Source organism: Cricetulus griseus, chromosome 6 (genome assembly GCF_003668045.3).
Source record: "Cricetulus griseus strain 17A/GY chromosome 6, alternate assembly CriGri-PICRH-1.0, whole genome shotgun sequence".
NCBI classification, from domain to species: domain Eukaryota; kingdom Metazoa; phylum Chordata; class Mammalia; order Rodentia; family Cricetidae; genus Cricetulus; species Cricetulus griseus.
In genome coordinates, this window is record NC_048599.1 from 16096361 (window position 1) to 16117859 (window position 21499).

At 43.7% G+C, this 21499-nt stretch overlaps 1 protein-coding gene across 1 annotated transcript; it reads left to right on the top strand.

Annotated features, from left to right (window-relative positions):
- Window positions 1-3563: 3563 nt before the first annotated feature.
- Window positions 3564-17114, top strand: Oser1 (oxidative stress responsive serine rich 1). Its single transcript, XM_027423501.2, has 4 exons — window positions 3564-3713; window positions 7746-7862; window positions 11076-11189; window positions 15841-17114. Exons 2-4 carry the CDS (start codon window positions 7786-7788, stop codon window positions 16523-16525), a joined length of 876 nt encoding a protein of 291 aa, XP_027279302.1. The 5' UTR covers window positions 3564-3713; window positions 7746-7785; the 3' UTR covers window positions 16526-17114.
- The last annotated feature ends 4385 nt before the right edge of the window (window positions 17115-21499 follow it).

The following is a 21499-nucleotide window of genomic DNA, read 5'->3' on the forward strand; positions in this document are numbered from 1 at the left end:
TTCTACCATGCACAAATCACACTCACTATGCTTCTGGTTGTGTGGCTCTCTAAGGAGTCCAGGAACTTACTTCTCAAGGGCTTCTGCCCAGCAGTGGGCAAGCAGCTGGCGCTCACTCAGTGAGGTCTGTGCAAGGAGTAACTGAGAAGAGGCACCCTGCCAGGCTGTGCAAACTGAACAGTTTTCTTTGCCCTTCTGGTTTTCTCAAACAATTACTATGCACCCATTCTCCGCCCCTCCCCCAATACTCTGGCAACAGGAAATATTTTCAGGTAGTTTTTTAGATTCAAATTGCCACAGTGAACATTTAGCATGTTTGGCAGGTAATTACTAACTTCAAGGTTTGTAAAGACTTTAGGCCTTGGGATACATCATATTTTCAACTCTAAATTATCTCTTCCCCCTTTTATTTCAGGCATCAAGGGAACTCAGGTAGTTGTGCATGCTGGACAGGTACTCCACCAGTGAGTTATCGTCCCAGCCCAAGTTATCATTTTAAAGACAACATTTATTAGAGGTGCAATTAAGAAAGAAAAAAAAGACTTAATTAACAAGTAGTGATAAAGACAAACCTTTGTCTTCAGGGTAGTTCTGTGTAAGCAGTGGTAAATTTCTATAGTAAAAGTACATTGAAATGTCATAGAGGTTATTAAAGGAAAAATGAATAGTGAAAAGGAATTTGGGAGTGAAGGAGACTGCTGAAGTAGTCATGGAGGCCCCTCTGGGGAAAGGGTTTGAGCAGAGACCTGAATGACGACATGACATGGTAAATAATGTTCTCGTAGAGGTACATTTGAAGATATGAGAGAGAAATTCCTTGTAGGTTCAAGTCACACAAGGTGAGGACAGTTGGAAGTGTCCCAGATCTGGGCAGTCAACTTCCTCAGGCCCACAGAGGTGCTGCCTGGCATAGTTACGAGTGCATTTGGTATTGAAGTGGGGAGGTTAAAAACAGTAACAGCTCAGGAGGGAGGGTGTAGCCAGAATGTTCCTTACTTCCAAGTACCCCAGGCAGGGTGAGGAGTCACATTCCCAGAAAGTGTCTAAGTTAATGGAGTTGTGCTTACACAAAATGGTGTTTTTACTTTTCAGTACTTAACTATCACATAGGTAAATCGAGGTTGTCAGAACTGTACTGACCATCTACAAACTCTCAAGAACTGTGCTCTGCTCGATAGGAACTCTTAGTGACCCAGAGGTCCTCCTTCCAGGGGATCTGCAGAGATTTTACCAACAATGCTTTGAAATGGTAGCTTAGAAACACCTATTTGGTCTTGATGCAAATCATCTGACAATGTCTGAGGGAGAAATTCAATTTTCCTTTATCATTTAGTATTATTTCCAGGTGTTGAGGAGAGCAGCTGTGGATAAACAGGTTTGTTATACACTGTAACGCAATAAAAATATTTTTTGTTCTTATTTATGCATTACTGGTATGTGTGTGTGTGGGGGGCACACATGTGAAGAAAGGTTGCAACTTGATGGAGCTGGTTCTCATCTTTCCATGGATGATTCCAGGGACCAGGCTCAGGTCATCAGGCTCTGTGAGCACTGTGTAACACAGGACAAGTTAAGCTAATAAGGCAGGTTATCTTAGCTGCCTGAATCCCATCTTCCCTATTTGTAAGATGTGTAAAATCAGGAATATTAAACTTGAGAAAAAGCACATAACTGCTGATTAGTACAGAGTAGCTACTGTTATTCGCACCATTGAGTTACAAGAGGGTTTTTTTTGTTGTTGTTGTTTTTTTTCATTGTGGATGAGTGCGGTACAGAGAGAATTTAAGTGTTTTATTCAGGAACCATCACATGCTTTATGCTTAACAGCCCTATACAGATATTCCTGCACTTATAAAGGGGACACATCCTCCTTAGCAGATCACTAGAGGAACACATAAGCCCCAAACACACTTAATGCTGAACACCAGAGCACAGCAACAGAGCCCTAGGAACACCAGCTGGCCCTTGTGATTCCCATGGCTGAATGGGAGCTGCAGCCCCTTCTGCTGGCCAGCAATCGGGGCATCACAGGGTATATTTTTAGCTTGGAAAACACCAAAATTCAAAATCTGCATTATAAAGTTTAAATAACAAAAGTCCTACACTGGGCGTGGATATGCTCCTGACTTCAGCACTAGGGAGGCTGAGGCATAAGGATCACAAGTTCCAGGCCAGTCTGAGCAATAAAGCAGGCCCGGGCTTAAAAAAAAGAAAAGAAAAACACAAGCCAACCATCCGAAGACGGGGGCTGTCTGTCCAGCGAAGTGTAGACTCCATTCTCCATGGGTTAAGCTGGACATAGCTATCCTTTCCAGCAGCCTGGCCAGCTAGCGATCACATTTATAGGAGGACCCAGTTTGGGTTCAGGGGAAAGCCCACTAGAGTTTAGTTGCCGGAACCAACTCTACCTACGAAAGCTGTCTTTTCGTCCAAGGATTTGAGAAGTGGAACTTGGGAGTGACAGGCGAGCGGGAAGCTGGCGATGGCGGCGGGGGTGTGGGTGGTGATGGTGTCTTACACAGCTCATACCTTGCCCGACTGCCATCTGAACAACTGTCAGAGCCTTCAAAAGGATCATTAAAGCCGGGCGTTGGTGGCGCACGCCTTTAATCCCAGCACACAGGAGGCAGAGGCAGGCGGATCTCTGTGAGTTCCAGACCAGCCTGGTCTACAAGAGCTAGTTCCAGGACAGCCTCCAAAGCCACAGAGAAACCCTGTCTTGAAAAACAAAACAAGGATCACTAAAAATCAGAAACAGGTAAGTTGTTTAATACCGTACGTGTATTTCCCACCAGATGCTCCCAAATTATGCTTGGAATGAAACAACCTACCAAAATGCCTTGAGTGGTACCGTTCAATTTCCAGACGAAGTAACCGAAGCCCAGAGAGGCAACAGCTGCTTCTAGTTATCAAGAGATACGTCAAGAGTGAAGGCATGGAAGGCTGAGGCAGGGGATCAATCCGAGTTTCAGGCTAGCCTAACCTATACAGATGAGATCCTGTGTTTTACAGAGGGCCTAAAACATTTCCATTTCAATTCCGGGCTAGCATTCACCGCCTGGGCCTTGTCCAATTAATACCTTCTTGGCGTCTCTGCGGACCTAAAGAGATTAGCGGTGGCGAGGGTCGCGGCCCGAGTGCAAGCCCCCCGATTCTATCAGGTAGGAAACTCGGCCGAGCGTCCCCGAAGGCCTCGGCAGGCGCAAACACTCCCGCAGCCCGCCGGACCCCGTGGCCTCGGCGTGACTTCAAGTGGTGAAGAAGGAACCGGGCGGCGCCTTGCAAGGCAGCCGTAGCTCGACAGCTGCAAAGTAAGCAGCCCGGTCACTCACGTGATAAAGAGGAAGTGGGCACGCCCAAAAGCCTGCCGGGAGCGAACCCAAGCCAGGGGGCGGAGGGAGCGAAAAGAATAACAGGAAATGACTTAAGACGCACGTGCTTCGGAGAGGGGTTGGAGCAGAGCCTTCGAGAGGCGGGGCCGCCGCCGTACGCCTGCGCAGTTGCCTCTGGCCGCGCTGCCGAGTCACTGGGGTGGGAGGGGCGTGAGCAGTGGGCGGGGCGCGAGCCTCCGTGGCGCAGGCGCAGTGCGACTCCGAAGGCGCGGGCCGCCTTATCTGCGGGGTTTGGATCCGGGTCAGTCAGCCGCGGCGGTCGCGGACAGACGCTTCGAACCGACGGGGCCGGGTCCCCGGGAGCACCCCAGCTGAGAGGAGGTGAGTGGCCTGACGTGCCGGGCCTTCCCTTCTCGGCAGGCGGAGTCCCGACCTCCAGTCCGGTCGCGGCGTCTCCCTGCGCCTACTGCCTGGCCGGGCCTGGCCCTCGTCCGCCGCGGCCTGGAGTGCGGAGCTGCGCGGCCTTCGCTTCCCGCCTTCTGCGTTCCCGCGGCACCCGGGTCGCGCCGGCCGCAGCTTCCCCTTTCGTCCTTCTTGCCGCCCTTCGCCCCTTCCCGCCTTTTCCCGCCCTGCGAGCCGCCTTCCTCTCCGCTCGCCTCCTGTGCCTGCGCTCGCGTCTCCTCCCGCGTCGTCTGCGCCGCGGCTCCACTCGAGCCTCCTCTCCCGGTCCGTGGTTGGCTGGGCCGAGCAGGGCCCAAGCCGTGACTGCTCCCGGCTCGGGTCGTCCCCGGGTTCTGACCTCTCCCCGCCGACCCTGTTTAATCGCGACGGACCCAAGTTCGGTAAAAAAAAAAAAAAAAAAAAAAAAGGAACGAACTTGTTGCTTTGCCTGTAGTCCTGCGACTTGAGGGCTTGAGTGGGTGTGCCCAGAGAGTGAGTTTTTGTCCCGGGGTCGTTCTCCTGGAGGGTTGCAGGATAGGACTTTTCTCGGAGGGAGATCGATGTTTCCTAGAGGTCAGGGAAATTTTTCTTCCCTTTAACTTTACGAGGACGCATGCAGGTCTCTTACTGATTGTTTTCAGGTTCCTGAAAACAGGAATTCAACTTGAAACTTACGGAGGACGTTAGTTAAAGAGTGAATAAGATTGTACATGGGCTATTTGTGGAAAGAGAAACTGGCGTATGATTTGACTTAAAACCATGCAAAGTAACTTCTTACAGGCCTTTTGCGAGTCGGAGCTCTTTGCGGGATTCGTGGAGAAGTCAGTGCAGTGAAGGGGTAATAAGTTTGTCTCCCACAAATGTAATGTTGCTGAAGATAGGCAAATCAGTCTCCTGATAAATAGAGTTGTTGAGCTGATGTTTGTGAATGGAAAGCTAGGGACGTAGGGGAGCTTAATAAAACTTTTGTTATAACAAGCGAATGCCGTGCTCTCCCGAGGTTAAGTCTAAGACTATTCATCTTTGCTCTGGTGTAAAGTAAGGAAGATGATGAGCAGTCACCGTGCTGGAAGTGTGGAAGCAGTTTAGGCAATACTTTATTTATCCTCGAAGTTTTGGTTTGTGGCCAGATTTTTATTTTGGGTAGTTTTGGTGGCGTTTTTTTGTTGTTGTTTTGTTTTTTTGAGACAGGGTTTCTCTGTGTAGCTTTGGAGCCTATCCTGGCACTCGCTCTGGAGACCAGGCTGGCCTCGAACTCTCAGAGATCCGTCTGCCTCCCCACTGCTGGGATTAAAGGCGTGCACCATCAATGCCCGGCTGGGCTGTTTTGATTTTTAATGATACATGTTAGTGTCTGAACAAAAATGCCAACTTTCGCCAGTCGGGCCCAGCACTTGGCAGGCAAAGGCAGGCGGATCTCTGTGAGTCCCAGGCCAGCCTGGTCTACTGAGCGAGTTCTAGGACAGCATCCAAAGTCACAGAAAAATCCTGTCTCGAAAAATAAACAAAAGCTAAGTTTGTATTAACATCTAGGGTGGTCATCTGCCATACTGTTATGCCAATGCCGTGTAATTAGAAGTTTCGAGGCTCAGCTGCAAAGCTTCTTTAGCCAGGATCCTGGAAGGCGGGAGGGAGACACCATCCCTACTGAAATGGTTTTTCCAGGGCCCCTGTATTTAGTTCAGCCTCTGTTGTGGCATCCAGCTTAAAGAAATGGACTTCTGCCTGAGATGTTCAGCAGTGTACATGTAGCTTGATGTGTGTTTAAAATATTGACTGATTGCCACAGATGTCAGGTTGAGAGAACTATAAGATACCACACTTTATTAAATTTTTTACATGTATTATGTGTGTGAGAGTGTTGCATATATGAAGGGCAGAGGGCAACTTGGGGAGTTGTTTTCTTCCTTTACTGGAGTTATAGAAAACAAACCCAGGTGGTCAGGCTTACCAGCATGCATCCTTACTGTTTGAGCCATCTCACCAGTTCCTATAAATCCACTCTTTAAGCCACCTTCCCACCAGTTCCTATAAATCTACCTTTGAGCCATCTCATTGGTCCTTACAATCCAGCTTTAATGGAGTTGTGCTAGCAAAAAAAAAAGGGGGGCCTTTTGTCCCAGCAATTGGGAGGCAGAGGTAGGTGAATCTCTGAGTTCGAGGCTAGCCTGGTCTACAAAGTAAGTTCCAGAAAAGCCAGGGCTGTTACATAGAGAAACCCTGTCTCAAAAAAAAACTAAAACACAAAGCAAAAAAAAAAAAAAAACACTTTCTAGCCTGGTGCTGGACTTTAATTCCAGTACTCAGGAAGTAGAGGCAGGCAGAGCTCTGTGAATTGAGGCCAGCCTAATACACAGAACAGAGCGAGTTCCAGGACAGCCAAAGCTACACAGAAAACCCTGTCTTGAAAAAACCAAAACCAACCAAACAAAACACAACAAAAACTTGTTTATAGCCTGTGATAGACCTTCGTAGATGTGTGGAGCTCCAGATATTGCCAGAACTCAGCCCTCTGCCTAGTATATAGAATATTGTGTGTTTGGAGGAACACTCCAGTGAACAACTCCAGTGAAGCTTGCAGTCATGTGAATGAGGATTCCTCCTGTTATGACCTGGTTAAGTAAACAAAAATATGTGGAGAGAATTTATGTTGACTTCTGATGTTTTGAAGGGAAAATGAAAACTAAGTTCTTTTGAGGTTGAACATACACATAAATGTCAAACATTGTGACATCTTAACCTTTGGAATATTAGAGGTCTCACAATAACATAAACCCACTTCTGGGAAATAAGCTGATCTAGAGTCAGAATACCCAAGGATCCATAGAGAGAGAGGCACTGCTCTCTGAGTGCCTGGGTTGGGGGGTGGGGGGGGGGTAGGGGGGGTAGGGGGTACCAGGTTAGAAATAAAGGTAAAGTATATCCTTATCTTAAAAAAAATTCTCTTTTTTTTTTAGTTTTTTTTTCTTCCCTCTCCCCATTTGGATACTGGTATATTCATTTGTTCAAGATTTAGTATTTTGGTAATTTGAAGATTAGATTTGAGAATTTATTAAGATTTATTTGTGTTTCTTGCTGCTTTAGTTGATGATCCTTTTTCTTTTTTTCTTTGTTTAAATGGAAAATCAGAGGAGCAGAAATTGAGAATTTCAAATAGTCAAACTAGTTGGTTAAGAAGAGAACACAGAGTCATATCTGAAGAACAGTGTTCTTTGTAAACCCCCCACACACACACACTTGTAACTAAAAAGAACCTCTGCTTTCTTCTTTTTACCTGTTTTTCAGTACAGATTTCATTTTTTGTTTAATGACTGTGGCACTCAATGGTAACAAACACCAAATAAGTAGAGTATAAAATAACCAGGGATGACTAAGTCTCTACTCCTGCTCTAACAACAGTAGCATCTTGTTTTTCATGTATGTTGATACATTGGTTAAAATTGCTTTTTACAAATGCTATGGTGTGTCATAAAATCAGAATTACGTTGTTAGGGTCAGACTAGGCAGATACCCGATGGCATTTTAATTGATCAGACAGTGTTGCAATTTGAGCTTCTGTCTCTGATGGTAATTTTGTTGATGGGGAACTTTTCTCCCCTAATTTAACAGCCTGAAACATAGTTTTTATATTTTGTTTCCAACACTGTAAGAAGATGTTGGCAGCAACTATATAGGTGGTTTGAATTCTGTGGTAGTTCATATATATTTTTATATTATTTCATTTATTAAGAAGTAAGCCCTATAGTCTGGTTATGTAAACTGTAGCTTACAAATAAAAAGATGTTTTTCTCCTAACAGTAACTGTATAAGGAAATATACTCTGTTTTTGTTTTTGTTTTTTTTGTTTTCTCTGTAGCTTTGGAGCCTATCCTGCCTCCCTGAGTGCTGGGATGAAAGGCGTGCAACACCACCACCTGGTGGAAATATACTCTTGATTCTACCAATTTTTACTTTTCTTATTTTTCTTTTTAGTATTAACGGGAACATCCATAGGAGTGCAGAAACTTTCACAATGAAATCTGAAGCCAAGGATGGAGAGGAGGAGAGCCTACAAACTGCCTTCAAGAAATTAAGAGTGGATGCATCAGGGTAATTGAATATGTAATGTGTGATTTGGGATTAATTTTACTGGATTTAATAGTCCTTTTGGTTAAAATGTTTCTCTTCTGACTTCTTTATTGATCCTAGGGTAAATAAATGGTAATACTTGACATATTCTTTGTAAATACTTGATTGCATTTGAAAGCCGTAGTTTTTACTCTTAAAGTTGTTTCGGCTTTCTTAACTCTGAGGTAGTCCCTCTTCCCTAATTTAATCAAACCTTAAATCAAGTAGTATCACACCAGGGATTTCTCATATACCCCAAAAGGGAATCACAGTTGTTTTTTGTTTTTTGATTTTTTTTAAAACTAAAAGTGAACTGGCCCAATAAAGGTCTATGAAGATATTCTTGATTTCACAGCTTGTAATTGCTGAATCTCTCAGGGGAAACCTGCATTCAGTAGGGTGTCTGTCCCAAGATCAAGGGCTCAGAGCCTTCGACCAAATTAATTGGAGCGCCTACAGACCAGCTGCTAAGTATTAGTATTTCACTCTTTACAGAGTTTGTGTGCAGATCTCTTATAGTAGTTCTTCTGGCCCCAAGCCCAATAAAATCTCAAGTGCTGATGGTTTTTCATAGTCCTGTTACTACATTTGAACATGGTAGTAATAGTCTAGTCACCGGCTCACTCTTTCCCTCAGTACTGAGGAAGTACTTGGAGCACATCTAACCTTCTACTGTCTTAGTAGATAGACAACTGCTGTTTGAGACAAGGTCTCACTGTGTTTCTCAGGCTGGCCTTCAAATCATAATCCTCCTTTCTCAGTCTCGTGAGTGCTGGAATTATGTCGGTGTGCCATTGCACCCATCTTTTTGTTGGTATCATTATCTTTTTTTTTGTTTTTGATGTGGGTGCTCTGTCCTGGGGATAGAACTCAGGGCCTTGCTCATGGTAAGTGTGTGCTATGCTACTGAGCTATATCCCTTAGTGTTTGGTAAGCCTTTTTGAGAAAAGGAAATAAAGTGGGAAAGCATAATACTAGATTGTGGTTTTAGTTAGCATATTCTTTGTGATTTGGGGTGTGGCTTTTTTAAATTAAAAACTAGAAATATCCACATAATGCATATAAATCCTCTTGTGTATAAACCTTTAAGTAGCTCTTCATATGCAGACATTTCCCCAATGTTTTAAGAAATTGAAATGTAAGCTCCGTGTTGTGGCATACACAACTTTAATCCCAGCATTCAGGAGGCAGGCAGATCTCTGTGTACTAAGACTAGCCTTGTCTACAAAGGGAGTTCTAAGACAACTGGGACTACATAAAAGAGACCCTGCTTCAGGAAGAAAAAGGAAACTGGAATGTAAAATTAAGCCAGAGAAGTTACTTAGACCATTATAAAATATCTTGCAAAATATCCATGCAGTTTATGGTTGTAAATTACATTTTGGGGGGTTGGAGGCAGAGCTCAGTGGTGAAAAGCACATACTGCTCTTGCAGAGGACCACAGTTCAATTCCTAGCACCTGTGCTGTAGCTGTAACTGCAGCTCCAAGGAGATCTATGCCTCTGGCCTCTGCAGACAGCTGCATTCAAAAGCGCATTTCCTGTTCTCATGTATAAACATGCCAAATTCACGGATTCAAATTATAGATAATAAATACTACTTTTAATAATATATTTGTAAATATGATACACTTTTATTAAGATTATAGAAAGAAGGAACAATATTTGAGAAAACCAAGAGCAGAAGGGGTGAATCATTAGCGTGACTAAGCAAAACAAGACTTGTAGTCTGTGTAGCATATGTTTCTGATTGTTTCATACTGTTGTCATACACCCTGCTGAAGGGACTGCTGAGGACTGACTCATTAAGCTTTGCCAGGAATTTAGCATGATCCTGTTAAACAGGTTTTGATTTTCAGTGGTATTTGTCTTACAGGACCAGTGTCTTTGTATTTGTTACAAAACAATAAACCTTTTAATATGACTATAAAATAATTTTAGAAAAATTAATAAAGGGGTAAGAAATAAGAATCACAATAATCTCTAGATCATTCATATATAGTGATTATATATATATATATATATATATATATATATATATATATATATATATATGTTTTGTTGTTTGTGTACTGTTGTTCTTCTGAGACATGGACAAGATCTGGCAGTTTAGCCCAGTCTGATTTCAAGCTGTGATCTTCTTCGGCCTCCTGAGTGCTGGGATTGCAGGCATAGTGCTTTAGATCACAATGCCCATGGGCACTTATCATAGTGTCTCTTATGATAATCCAAATGTGCTCTGTGTTATTAAAGTGCTTTTAGGGACGAGGTTGGGACAGGGTCTTACTAGATAGCCCAGGCTGACCTTCACTTTTCTATATATGTAGCCTAGGCTGGACTTGAACTTCTGCAATTTTCTTGCCTCTTCCTCAAGAGTTGTAATCAAGTACTACCATGCTCGGCTCTTTCTTTCTGTGACTACATTGTGGAATGTTATTCCGTGGGTTATTCCATCTGTTTTTGTTTGCTTTTTAAGACAAAATATCTCAATAGCCTGGAGCTTGCCAAGTAGGCTAGGTTGACTGGTTGGTGAGCCCCCAGATCTTGTCTTCCCCTACCCAGCCCTGTTAATACAAGCACGGACCACTACACCTGGGGATCAAACTGAGGTTCCTGTGCTCTATGTACTTTGGAAAGTACATAGAAGATTGGTGTTGGTAGTCTGGGTATAGATGGTTCTCTTTTACTTTTTTGTTTTTTAATGTTCTTCATTAGGAACCCATAGTACTTGTGTACTTTTAAAGTAAAGATTTAACTCTGAGTAATATTTCAGGTTTACTTGTTGCAAAAATAAGAAAATTTTTCTAAAAGTTGTGAAACACTTCAGAGTGGGATCGTTTGTTAGTTAACTGTTACAGAGATAGGCTCTTGATCTTAGTTCCTTTGGCTTCAGCCTTGTAGGTAAAAGTTGTCATTGTCACTAACATTTTCCCTGAAATATATAAGACTTGATCTACCCCAGATAAACACCCCACTTCTGCTTACACATAGAGATCATTCTCTTGCTTATGATTTTGCATGGGCTTTTAGGGATCTTTACAGTTTGATTTTGGAGGAAAATTTACATTAAAAGCTAAACACTTGGAAAGTGTAAACTAGGAAAAAAAAAATCAAAGTTGTGTTATCGTTAGTGAGGGTAGAAAGTTATCCTTGTGTTATAGTTTTCCATCATGGTAAACTTTGTTCTTGTCCTCAGGTCCATCTCATCTCTGTCTGTTGGAGAAGGCACAAGTGGCAGAGCATCAGTCAGAACAGCAGCAGATGACATGAAACCTAAAACCACGTGTGCGTCTAAGGACAGTTGGCATGGGTAAGAGAGCCTCTCCGATAAATTACAGTGATTTGTTTGGGGTGTGATACCTGCCAGGGAGTGTGTATAGAATTCAAAGGACAACTTGTAAGAGTTGATTTTTCCTCCCCCAACTCGGGTTGTCAGGCTTGGTTTAAGCATCTTTATTCTAAGCCATCTCCTCTTCATAGAGAAAGTGGTTTTTGTTTTGGAGTTTTTTTTTTTTTTTTTTTTTTTTTTTTTTTTTTTATTAACATTTCTGCTGTGTTTGTTTGGGCTTGTTTGTATGTGCAGGCCAGAGACAGTGTTGGAATCCCTGGAACTGGAGTTAGAAGGCAGGTATAGGTATGAGCCATTTGATATGGATTCTCTGTGAGAGCAGCAAACACTCTTAACCACTGAGCTATCTCAGCCCCCACCCTTAGAGACTAATCCCAGTTACTTTTCTGTTGCTGTGAAGAGACACCATGGCCAAGGCAACTCATAGAGTTTATTTGGGACTCATTGTTTGAGAGGGTCCGAGTTCAGGCCCATCACAGCAGGGAGTGAGCATGGCAGGCATACAAGCATGCTGCCGGAGCAGTAGCTGAGAATTCATGTCTTGAGAGACAGTCATGAGGAAGAGACACTAGGAATGGTGTGGCCTTTTCAAACCTCAGAGCCCACCCCCAGTGACACACCTCTGACAAGACCAAACTAGAGAATCGCCTGCCTCTGCCTCCCCAATGCTGGAATTAAAGGCTACCACTACTACCTGGCTGATAATGGTGCATTTGCACGTCTTCCTTTTTTATATATATATAATTTTTAAAAAATATTTTATTTTTGAATCATGAAATCTCACTATAGCCCAGGCTAGTCTAAAATTCACTGTGTAGCCCAGGCTGGCTTTGAATTCCTGGGCAGTCCTCCCTTCTTTACCTTTTAGGGACCATGCCCAGTGGTGTTAAGGCTTTTTTTGTTTTCCTTCCTTTATTTACTTTCCCTTCCTCTCCGACTTTAAAAAAATGATTTGAAAAAATTTTGTTTTATCTCCACTCATTTAGTAGGTATTCATTTTTTTTTAAGTAGTTGGCTTTGAAATTTTATGATCAAACTTTTGATAAAAAGATCAGAGTTAATACTACAAGTCACGTTGGTACGCTGTCTTCTGTGATGTGGTTATTCAATATGTCAATCCAGTTCTACTTTTAATCTCACAGGTTAGATTTCTTGTTATTACCAGTGTTAATTTGCCTATATTTGCATTTTTAGTTTCTTTGCTCACAGTGCTTGTATTCTAGACCCTGCCACATATGACCTCATTTTCTTGGTGAAAGTCTGTTGGTTAAATAAGGCTTTGCATTGCTCTGTGTAGAGTACATTTGAATGATTCCCACTGGGCTGTCTTAATAGCTCAGTGGTGGGTGGGGTGTTTGCCTAGAGTGTGAGAAGCCTGTCCTTCCTCAGCCCTGCACATGAAGTTATGAATGGTTACCTCTGGAATTACATGACATTGTGTTCTGATGCTAAATACTTTGCCCTTCTTCCCAATGTGGCCACCTGGAGTAAATCTCATTTTCTGCTGTTTATAATTGATTTGCCTGTTTTAATTGGCTTCTTAAGGACAGAACCTGCCCTCTTGGGCACAGATCGTGATCCCAAGTTTGGTAACAAATACATTTCGCTTTATCTGAGAATATATTTGTTTCATCCTTGTTTGGAAGGATAGATGGCTGTGTCTGAAGTCATTGTTTCTTTGTCGGCAGGGTTAGCACGTGCAGGGTTTGTTGTCTTCTGACTCAATTGTCTTCTGTACTGCTGTTGAAAGGCCTCCATCTGCCTTCAGTGTGTTTTGCTCTTAAGATCTTAGCCATGATCTTCTAAATCATGTCTTCTTCTATTGTCTGTTCCCTCTGTGGCACTGAGGGTTGGTTGGATCTAGGGCACTCCGTGGCTAGTGGCTAGGTGGGCACTCCACGGCTAAGCCATGATGCCTGGTCTTCTCTGTGCTCTCTGTATTCTTAAAACAGACTCTAGATTTAGTCCTCTTCTGTTGTCAGTCAACCTTTATATGACATTTTTTCCTTTTCTCTAGTACTTTTTAGGCCATGGGTTAGCAGACCTTTTGTAGAGTGATATGGTAAATAAGTACAACTGTAATTCCAGCACTTGAGAGGCTGAGAAAGAACTTCCAGATTGAGACCTGCCTTGACCTACAGTGAGGCACTATCCCAAAAACTAGGGTGGAGGAGGTCAGGGAGGGAGGGAGGGACGGACGGACGATAGACAGATAGACTCAATAAATATTTTTGGATTTGGAGGCCAAGAGGCTAAAGCTCAGGATATTGTGTAGGAGTTTACAGGTGGAGAATGCTGCTCACTGTGCTGTTGTAGTCATCCTGGTTGGCTCTTCTTGATTAGTTGCTGAGGCAGTTTCAGGATGATGTGGTCAGCCTGATGGGCTTCTGCTGGAGTGGGTGGTGAAGGGCAGCTCCAGAGTCAGTTTACTCTTTGAAATAAACACATCTCCTAGTGTATTCTCCTATCCCTCAGATTTCATGGTGCTGTTGAAATTAAAATTTTGTTTATTTCTTTATTTAGTGTGTGTGTTTGTGCAGATGTGGTCATGTACCACAGCACACATAATGGAAGTCACAGGACAATTCTGGGGAGTTGGTTTTCTGTGTCCATGCGGATTCTAGGGATTGAACTCAGGCTGTTTGTTATAGGTTTGTGACACAATCACACTATCCACCAAGTCATCTCCCCTGTCCTGATTGTATTCTTAAACTACGATATCTCTCACTGCCCAGCAGGTCCCAACCAAAGGGTGGGAGAGAAGAAAACAGGGGAGAAGAGTGAAGGGGTCACCCCAGCCGCATCTCCATGGCTCACAGTTGTAGACCACTGGAGAGCAGAGTACATGCTGAGCATGTATGAGGAGGCTCTGTGTTGACCCAAGCACCCTCGCCTAACAGGAATCAAGTAGAGGGACAGATTTATTTTGTTTGTTTTATTTATTAATGTTCTGTCTGCATGCCAGAAGAGGGCACCAGTTCCCATTATAGATGGTTGTGAGTTACCGTGTGGTTGCTGGGAATTGAACTCAGGACCTCTGAAAGAGCAGCCAGTGCTCTTAACCTCTGAGCCATCTCTCCAGCCCAGCAGAGGGACAGATTTAAATAGCCCTACAGGTTGCAATTTGCTGACCCTTGTTATAAATAGATATATCTTCCTGTTCATAGTTTTCAGAGCAGTATTTTATTTAGCCTGTTTAATTTAATTCCAGCTACAATTTTATCTTCCTTTCTCTTCCTTTTTTTTTTTTTTTTTTTTTTTTGGATACAGGGTCTCACTGTAACTCAGGCTGGCCTTGAGCTTACAGTCCACTTCCTGGGGGCTGGGGTCACAGATGTGTGCTTCCTGTCCAGTTGATACTCTCCAACCCCTCTATCTCTCCGTCAGCCCTCCTTTCCCCCTATCCCCACTCCCTCCAAACTCCCCTTGAGACAAGGTCTGTTTATGTAGTCCTAGCTGTTCTGTAATTCACTATTTAGACCAGATTGGCCTCAAACTGCCAGCCTGCCTGCCTCCCTGAGTGCTGGGATTAAATATGTGTGCTGCCACACCCAGTTTGATTTTTATTTCTCCAAGTTCTGTGTCAGGGCTATGAAGATGACTTAGTAAAGGTGCTTCAGCACTGCCAAGCCTGAAGCTCTGAGTTCAGTTTTCTGGGATCTACTTGGTGGAAGGAGAGAACCAACTCCCAAAAGATTGTTCATGTGTGTACCCTGGTAGAAAGGTGCCACCTCCTCCCTCAAATACATAAAATACATAAAAGTTTTTTTCTCCTTTTAAACGCCATTTATAAGTCCTGCTGGGTTTTTTCTAATTTTGCTTGGCAGTTTTAAGTTTTTTTTCATTTTTTTTATTGAAATGTAGCTATATAGTAGCTATTTAGTGTCTAATAATTCTCAGTTTTTGAAATCTCAGGGACATCAAATCCTAGGGTGGGAAAGAGGGAGAAGAGAGTGTTTGTACTTGTGTGCGCACTCAGTACACGTGAAAGCCAGAGGTTAATACTATTTGTCTTCCTCAATTGCTCTCCCCCTGCTTTTTTTTGAGGTAAGGTCTCTAAATCTGGAGCTCCCCCACTTGGCTGGATAAGTCCCAGGGATCTTCCTGTCTTCCTAGCACTGGAGTTACAGGTGCATGCTACTGCACCCAGCTTATTTACATGGGGCTAGTGTGGCAAGCGCTTTACTGACTGAGCCAGCTCTCCAGCTCTGTGTTACTTTTGTTTGTTTTTGTTGGCTGTTGCCAGTGATAGAAGTGATTTGTAATGTTGATGCCCTGTTTGATAGTATTGGCTCAGTGGCTTTTGTAGCATTAGCCTTGGTATTGGAACCACATTCAGGCTGAAGAGACTATCAATTTTTATCTGCTTCTTCTATTCCCACAAGCCAAAGTAGAAGACAGTAGTGTCTGGTCTGGGTGGTTGTGTTATCTGACTTGTTTCTATAGATTGCTAATGAGGGATGCTGAACTTTTTGAGACACAAAGACTTAAGGCAGCTTGAAAATGGAGCCATTCATGACCTTACACCCAGAGATATGTTTCCAGCTGTCATATGGCCTCTCTCAGGAGGGCTCTGTATCTCCACATCTTTTTGTGTGTTTGTTTCTTTTAGGTCTACAAGGAAGTCTTCACGAGGAGCAGTGAGAACCCAGCGTCGTCGACGCTCCAAGTCTCCTGTCCTTCATCCTCCCAAGTTCATACATTGCAGCACCACAGCATCTCCTCCCAGCAGCCAGCTCAAGCACAGAAGCCAGACTGAGCCACCCGACGGCAGCAGTGGGCTGGGAATTTCAAGCCCCAAAGAGTTCAACACAGGAGAGACCTCTACTTCTCTTGATGTTAATCACACAGGGGCAGTCATTGAGCCTCTGAGAAGTTCAGTTCCAAGGCTCCCGTCAGAGAGTAAAACAGAAGAGCCCTCTGATGCTACCCAAGTCTCCCAAGAAAGTCTTACAGCCAGTGATCTCTCTGACTTTCGATCTGTTTCCAAGCTAAGCCAGGGCAAGCCATGTGCGTGTGTAGGCAAGGAGTGCCAGTGCAAGAGATGGCATGATATGGAAGTGTATTCCTTTTCAGGTCTGCAGAATGTCCCTCCTTTGGCCCCAGAACGAAGGTCACTTGAGGACTGCTCTCCATCACTGCACACCAGAACTCTGTCTGGCTCCCCTCGATCCTGTTCCGAGCAAGCTCGTGTCTATGTGGATGATGTGACCATTGAGGACCTGTCAGGCTACATGGAGTATTACTTGTATATCCCTAAGAAAATGTCCCACATGGCAGAGATGATGTACACCTGATAATGAGAAGTGGATTCGTGTGCTTTAAACTAATGCAAGGTTGTCAGAGGGTTAGTTAACGGCAGACCTGGTGGCCACTCTGTGAGAAGACATCTCTTTCTGCTCACTGTGCTTGCAATAAAAACTTCTCTTGGCATCTCAGTTAATCTTCATTCTGTCAGTTTACTGAGTTCTTACGTACCCATTAAGGCAAGCAGGTCAAAGAAAACCTAAAAATGTTCTGAGGGCTGAAGAAACATGATGACTGGAGACTGGCATCGGTGGGGTGTGTGGGATTCTTGTAAGACAGCATATATCAGACCTGCTTAGGATGTGACAGCCAAGAAACTGCAATGTGCTTTTGTAACTGAACTGAACACTGTCATGTTGTAGATGCCAGCCCACTAGTAGTGGAGCTTCTCAAACTCACTTAAACTGTCTTTGGTTTAACTCGGGTTTATGTCATTAAAGGTTTCTTACGTTATTGTTGAGTCAGAGATCTAAGGTTTAGATTCAGTTTTATTAAACCAGGTGGCTTGTCCCATGTTGTTTGAGGAAGTCATTAACCTTACTATTACTAAATAAACCCCTGCTGGTGCTGTTATCCAGAGGTATGGTGTGGTGTTTGTTTCTCAAGCTGTTTAAAGTGCTGCTGCTAAGCATTTGAGGTATGTGTGAATGTTATGTTGTCTCCCTCTGGTGTTTATGTGATGTGTTTCTTGCAGTCAGTTAATACAAGAGGATTTTATAGCTATCCTAATACACTCTGGTGGATGAATCATTGTAAAAATCCCCTCCAAAGATTGGTTAAAGGGTCTGAGCTCACAAATTGGGAGGGTGAAGCCTTACCTTTCCCAGGTGACTTGGTTCCTTTTTTCCTTCCCCGAGACAGGGTTTTTCTATGTAGCTCTGGCTATCTTGGTACTTCCTCTGTAGACCAGGCTGGCCTCAGACTCAGAGATCTGCCTGCTTCTGTCTCCTGAGTGCTGGGATCAAAGTGTGAAACCAAAGCGTGTGCCTTATAGCTTTATTTTAATTCACATTATGAACACCAACCAATTGTGAAAATGTCCAGTCATGGGAAGATAATAGGAAGTTTGTTTCATTTTGATTTGCAGGGAAAGACTTTACTGTTCACTAAAGTGCCTCTTTGGTCCTAGAGTTGACTCAGGGTAGTGGATCTGTACTTTACAAATGAGTCATTTGCACTTGGGAGAAGTGGGAAACATACTAGAAAAGTCTAGAATCTAAGCTTTGGGAGACGGCGACTAGCTCAGTATGCATCTAGTAGGGAGAAGGTTATCAGCAAGGAGCAAAATGTTACCATGGCACTAAACACTGTAAGTGACAGAAAGTGTGCTGTTTTGTGCTTTTTTTGTTTTTGTTAGTTTTGTGAGACAGGGTTTCTCTGTGTAGCTTTAGAGTGTCCTAGAACTCTCTCTGTAGACCAGGCTGGCCTCAAACTCACATAGATCTGTTTGTCTCTGCCTCCGAGTACTGAGATTAAAGGTGTGTGCCACCACCGCCTGACTGTTTCCTACGTCTTAAAGGCAGCTTTTCCAAGGGCAGAATAGTTTGTTTCACACATCTCTATATTGTTGGAATTTGAGAACATCTGCTGTGTGTATTCTGTCAGGAGACCACAAATGAGGTGATCACCAGTCTTATGTCTCAGTGCCATGAAAACTGATCTTTCAGATTTCTCGAAAGGTCAGACTCCTGGGCTTCCCAGACTACAGAGAGCCACTTACAGAGGGTGTTTCAGTGTAAGGGTTCCATTCCAACAACTAGTATTTTTGTCTTACTGTGGGGAAAGTATTTGTAGTTAGTTAAAAAGCTGCTGAAAGTGAATTCAGATGCATTACTAAGCTTTCTTAAGTATGTTTTATAAAGGACAGAGTTTAACTGACCTAGTAACTTCTTGAAGGGGTCAGATTAGAGCTTAGAAATTTCAGATTGTGGGAATAAGCCATACATTATTTGTATTCCACTCAGAATCTTCCTCAAAACCGTTTTTCTGGGGTGTTGTCTCACACACTTGTAATTACAACTGGGGAGGCAGGAACAGGAGGAGTCAGAGTTCAGGGCCAGCCTGGGCTACAAGCCAAGACCCTGTCTCAAAACAGCAAACACAAACATGAATCCTGAGGTTAAAAATTATCCTGGTCACATCCAATTGAGGAAATTTCAACTTAATGTCCTTCATGAGAGCATTTGACCCTTGTGGATGTGACTCATCACACTTGATCTTTGCCAAAGGGCCTAGGGGTCTTGTAGGTGTGGTTTCCAAACTAATTTGATATGTCCCGAGAAATGGATTCTGTGATGACTGAGGTGAGTGCATGGACTCATTCTGAAGGAACCTCCTAGTTTCTATGTGCCTTTATTTTGGTACTCTAAGCAGTCACTGTGGGCATTTCTTGTTTGTAGGAAAGCAGTGCACAGTGTACCACGGGCTGGGAATACAGCAGTAGGCAGACAATGTGCTTGTCAGTGGAGAATATAAGTGGTTATAGACCGGAAAGGATTAGGAGATAGGAAGGGTTGGGTTAGGGAGGTGAGATTTCGGTTGCATTTCAGGCCCAGAAGTGTTTGTGATAAAGTGGCATTGGACCTGAAGGAATCAGTGAGCCATGTGGACAGTTGAGGAAGAGTACTCATGAGAGACAGAACGACTAGAATCTAAAGGTTGCTCGAGCAAGTGAGGTCAGAGGTGTAGGGTGGGGTCAGTTTGTGGTTAGTCAGTGGGTAGTTTAAAAAGTTTTGGCTCCTAGTGAGTAAGGTAGCTATTATTGGGTATGTAAAGGAAAGACATGAAATGATAAGGTTGGTGCAGATGTGGGAGGAGGGATTGGGAATTTGGTTTTTTTTTCTTGTCTGATGCTTATTAGCTATGTAGAGCAGCTGAGTGCGTGCTTGCAACATTACTGAAATCAGGAGAGGCACAGCTGGATAGCTAAATTTAGGAGCTATCAGCGTATGGATTTTTAAATGATGCTCATAGAAGATTTTAATAGAAGAAATTGGGGGGAGTTTGTGTGAATGATGTGCTTTCTGCTCATTTTTTTGGACCTGAAACTGCCAGAAACACTTATTTGAAATAAACAATTTACTTTAAAAAAACAATGTTTTTTGCTGGGTGGTGGTGCACACAACTTTAACCCCAGCTCCAGGAAGACAGAAGTAAGTGGATCTCTGAGTTTGAGGACCCCCTGGTCAACCGAGTTCTAGGATAGTCAGGGCTAAACAAAGAAACCCCGTCTCAAAAAGCAAAAGTTTTTAAAGGCATAAGAAGAGAACACTTAGGCTTTGAGTATATCAGGAGCAGGCAAGATGGCTTGGGGTAAAGACCTTTGCCACCATGGCAAAAGACCCAAATGAAGTCCTTGGGACCCATATGGTGGAAGGAGAGAACTATCTCCTGAAAGTTACCCTCTGGCCACCTGCATTGTGCCATACACACGTGTACACACAAAGAAATAGGTGCAATTTAAAAATTGACAAACGGGCTTGGGGGTTTAGTTAAGCTGTAAAGCACAGGTGTGAGTGAACACACACACAGTCGAGTAATTGTTAGGCACAGTACTGGACAACTGAAGTGTCTGCAACTCAGGAGGCTGAGGCAGGAGGATAGTTTGAGCCCAGGATTTTGATCAGCCTGGGCAACGTTGTGAAATCTTGTCTCGAATAAGGAATGTTCCAGGACATTCCAGGGACAGTGGTCAGGGAACAGGCAGGGGCCTATTGAGGCAGTGGGCTAACCAAAGAGGAGTACTCAAAGTCAACTGGAAAAGCAGTTTTAAACAGGGAGGTCTCAGCTGCACACATGGAAGAGACAGGAGCACCTACTGCAGGCATGGGTGGACCAGTGTAGAGCACACACACAACATGGCTAGTATTTATACAATAAAACAAAGATATTCCTTGCATTGCACAGGGGTCTGGGAGGAACCAGACTGTGGGGAGGGTGCTGACCCACATGCTACGCAAAAAGGTTCCAGAGAGTGCTGGGCTCCCCAGGAGGCGGCCCAATGTGAAAACGAGAAGGAAGTCGAGGAAAAGGGTGACTGCCTCTGATGACAGCCAGGCAGTGGCAAAACCCCTGGGAAGACAGACTTTTCCCCCAAATATTAATGTGTATAAATGTTTTGTCTGTGTGTATGTCCATATACCACACACATGCAGTGCCTGAGGGATCAGACCCTCTGGAATTGGAGTTACAGGGATGGTGTGAGGTGGATGCCAGGACTTGAAACTAGGTCCTTTGCAGGAGCAATCAAACTGGTTTTAAAGCTGTAATATTTCCAACACCATACAGCTTTAAAAGCAGTTTGGTTTGAAAAACTTTGTTCACCTATGAAAGTCTGTAATACTACATAACCACAAGAGAGCGTGCTTTCCCTGCCAGAATTCACAGGATTTTTTTTTTTTTTTTGAAAAATAAAACTAAACAAAAGCAGCCACCACTTGCCTAAAAGCTCAGCTATGGCTGAGTGCCAAATAAAGCTAGTGCCAAATTCTGCAATCTGAATTTTTTTTTTAACAAAATCAAAGTGTTTCTCTCCTAGTGATATGTTCTAGCAGTAACAAAACCACAGGGTGATGCTGAAGGAACAGATAGAACGCTTCAAAGTTAAGGTATTTAATAGCTAGATTTCAGGTGATTCTTCTGGAAGGGTTCCGTCACAGGGAGCAAGTAGGGGTGAAAAGGGCTAAATGAATGTGGACGGAACCCCTCCTGGAATACACCTAACCTTAGCTCATCATTACAGTGACTGGTGGACACGGGGGCACCCCACACTGCTCTCCATTTGAATGCTCATTCCTCTTCCCATGATGGCCAAGCTGGAAAGAATTTGGGAAAGAAATGGGGAAAGTGTTCTTAGTGGAGAATTGCCTGAACAGGCTGAAGATCTACCTGGGCCCGGTGCCAGCCACCTGGCTAAGACGACATTTTGTGTAGGCACCAAAGGGACTCTGTAAGGTCAGTGGCTA

What these genes read in the sequence shown, in the direction of transcription:
- Oser1 (XM_027423501.2), top strand. Translation starts at nt 7,786, where the DNA reads ATGAAATCTGAAGCCAAGGATGGAGAGGAGGAGAGCCTACAAACTGCC. An exon ending in TTAAGAGTGGATGCATCAGG is followed by an intron (nt 7,863 to 11,075) that starts GTAATTGAATAT and finishes TCTTGTCCTCAG; the next exon opens with GTCCATCTCATCTCTGTCTG. An exon ending in TCTAAGGACAGTTGGCATGG is followed by an intron (nt 11,190 to 15,840) that starts GTAAGAGAGCCT and finishes TGTTTCTTTTAG; the next exon opens with GTCTACAAGGAAGTCTTCAC.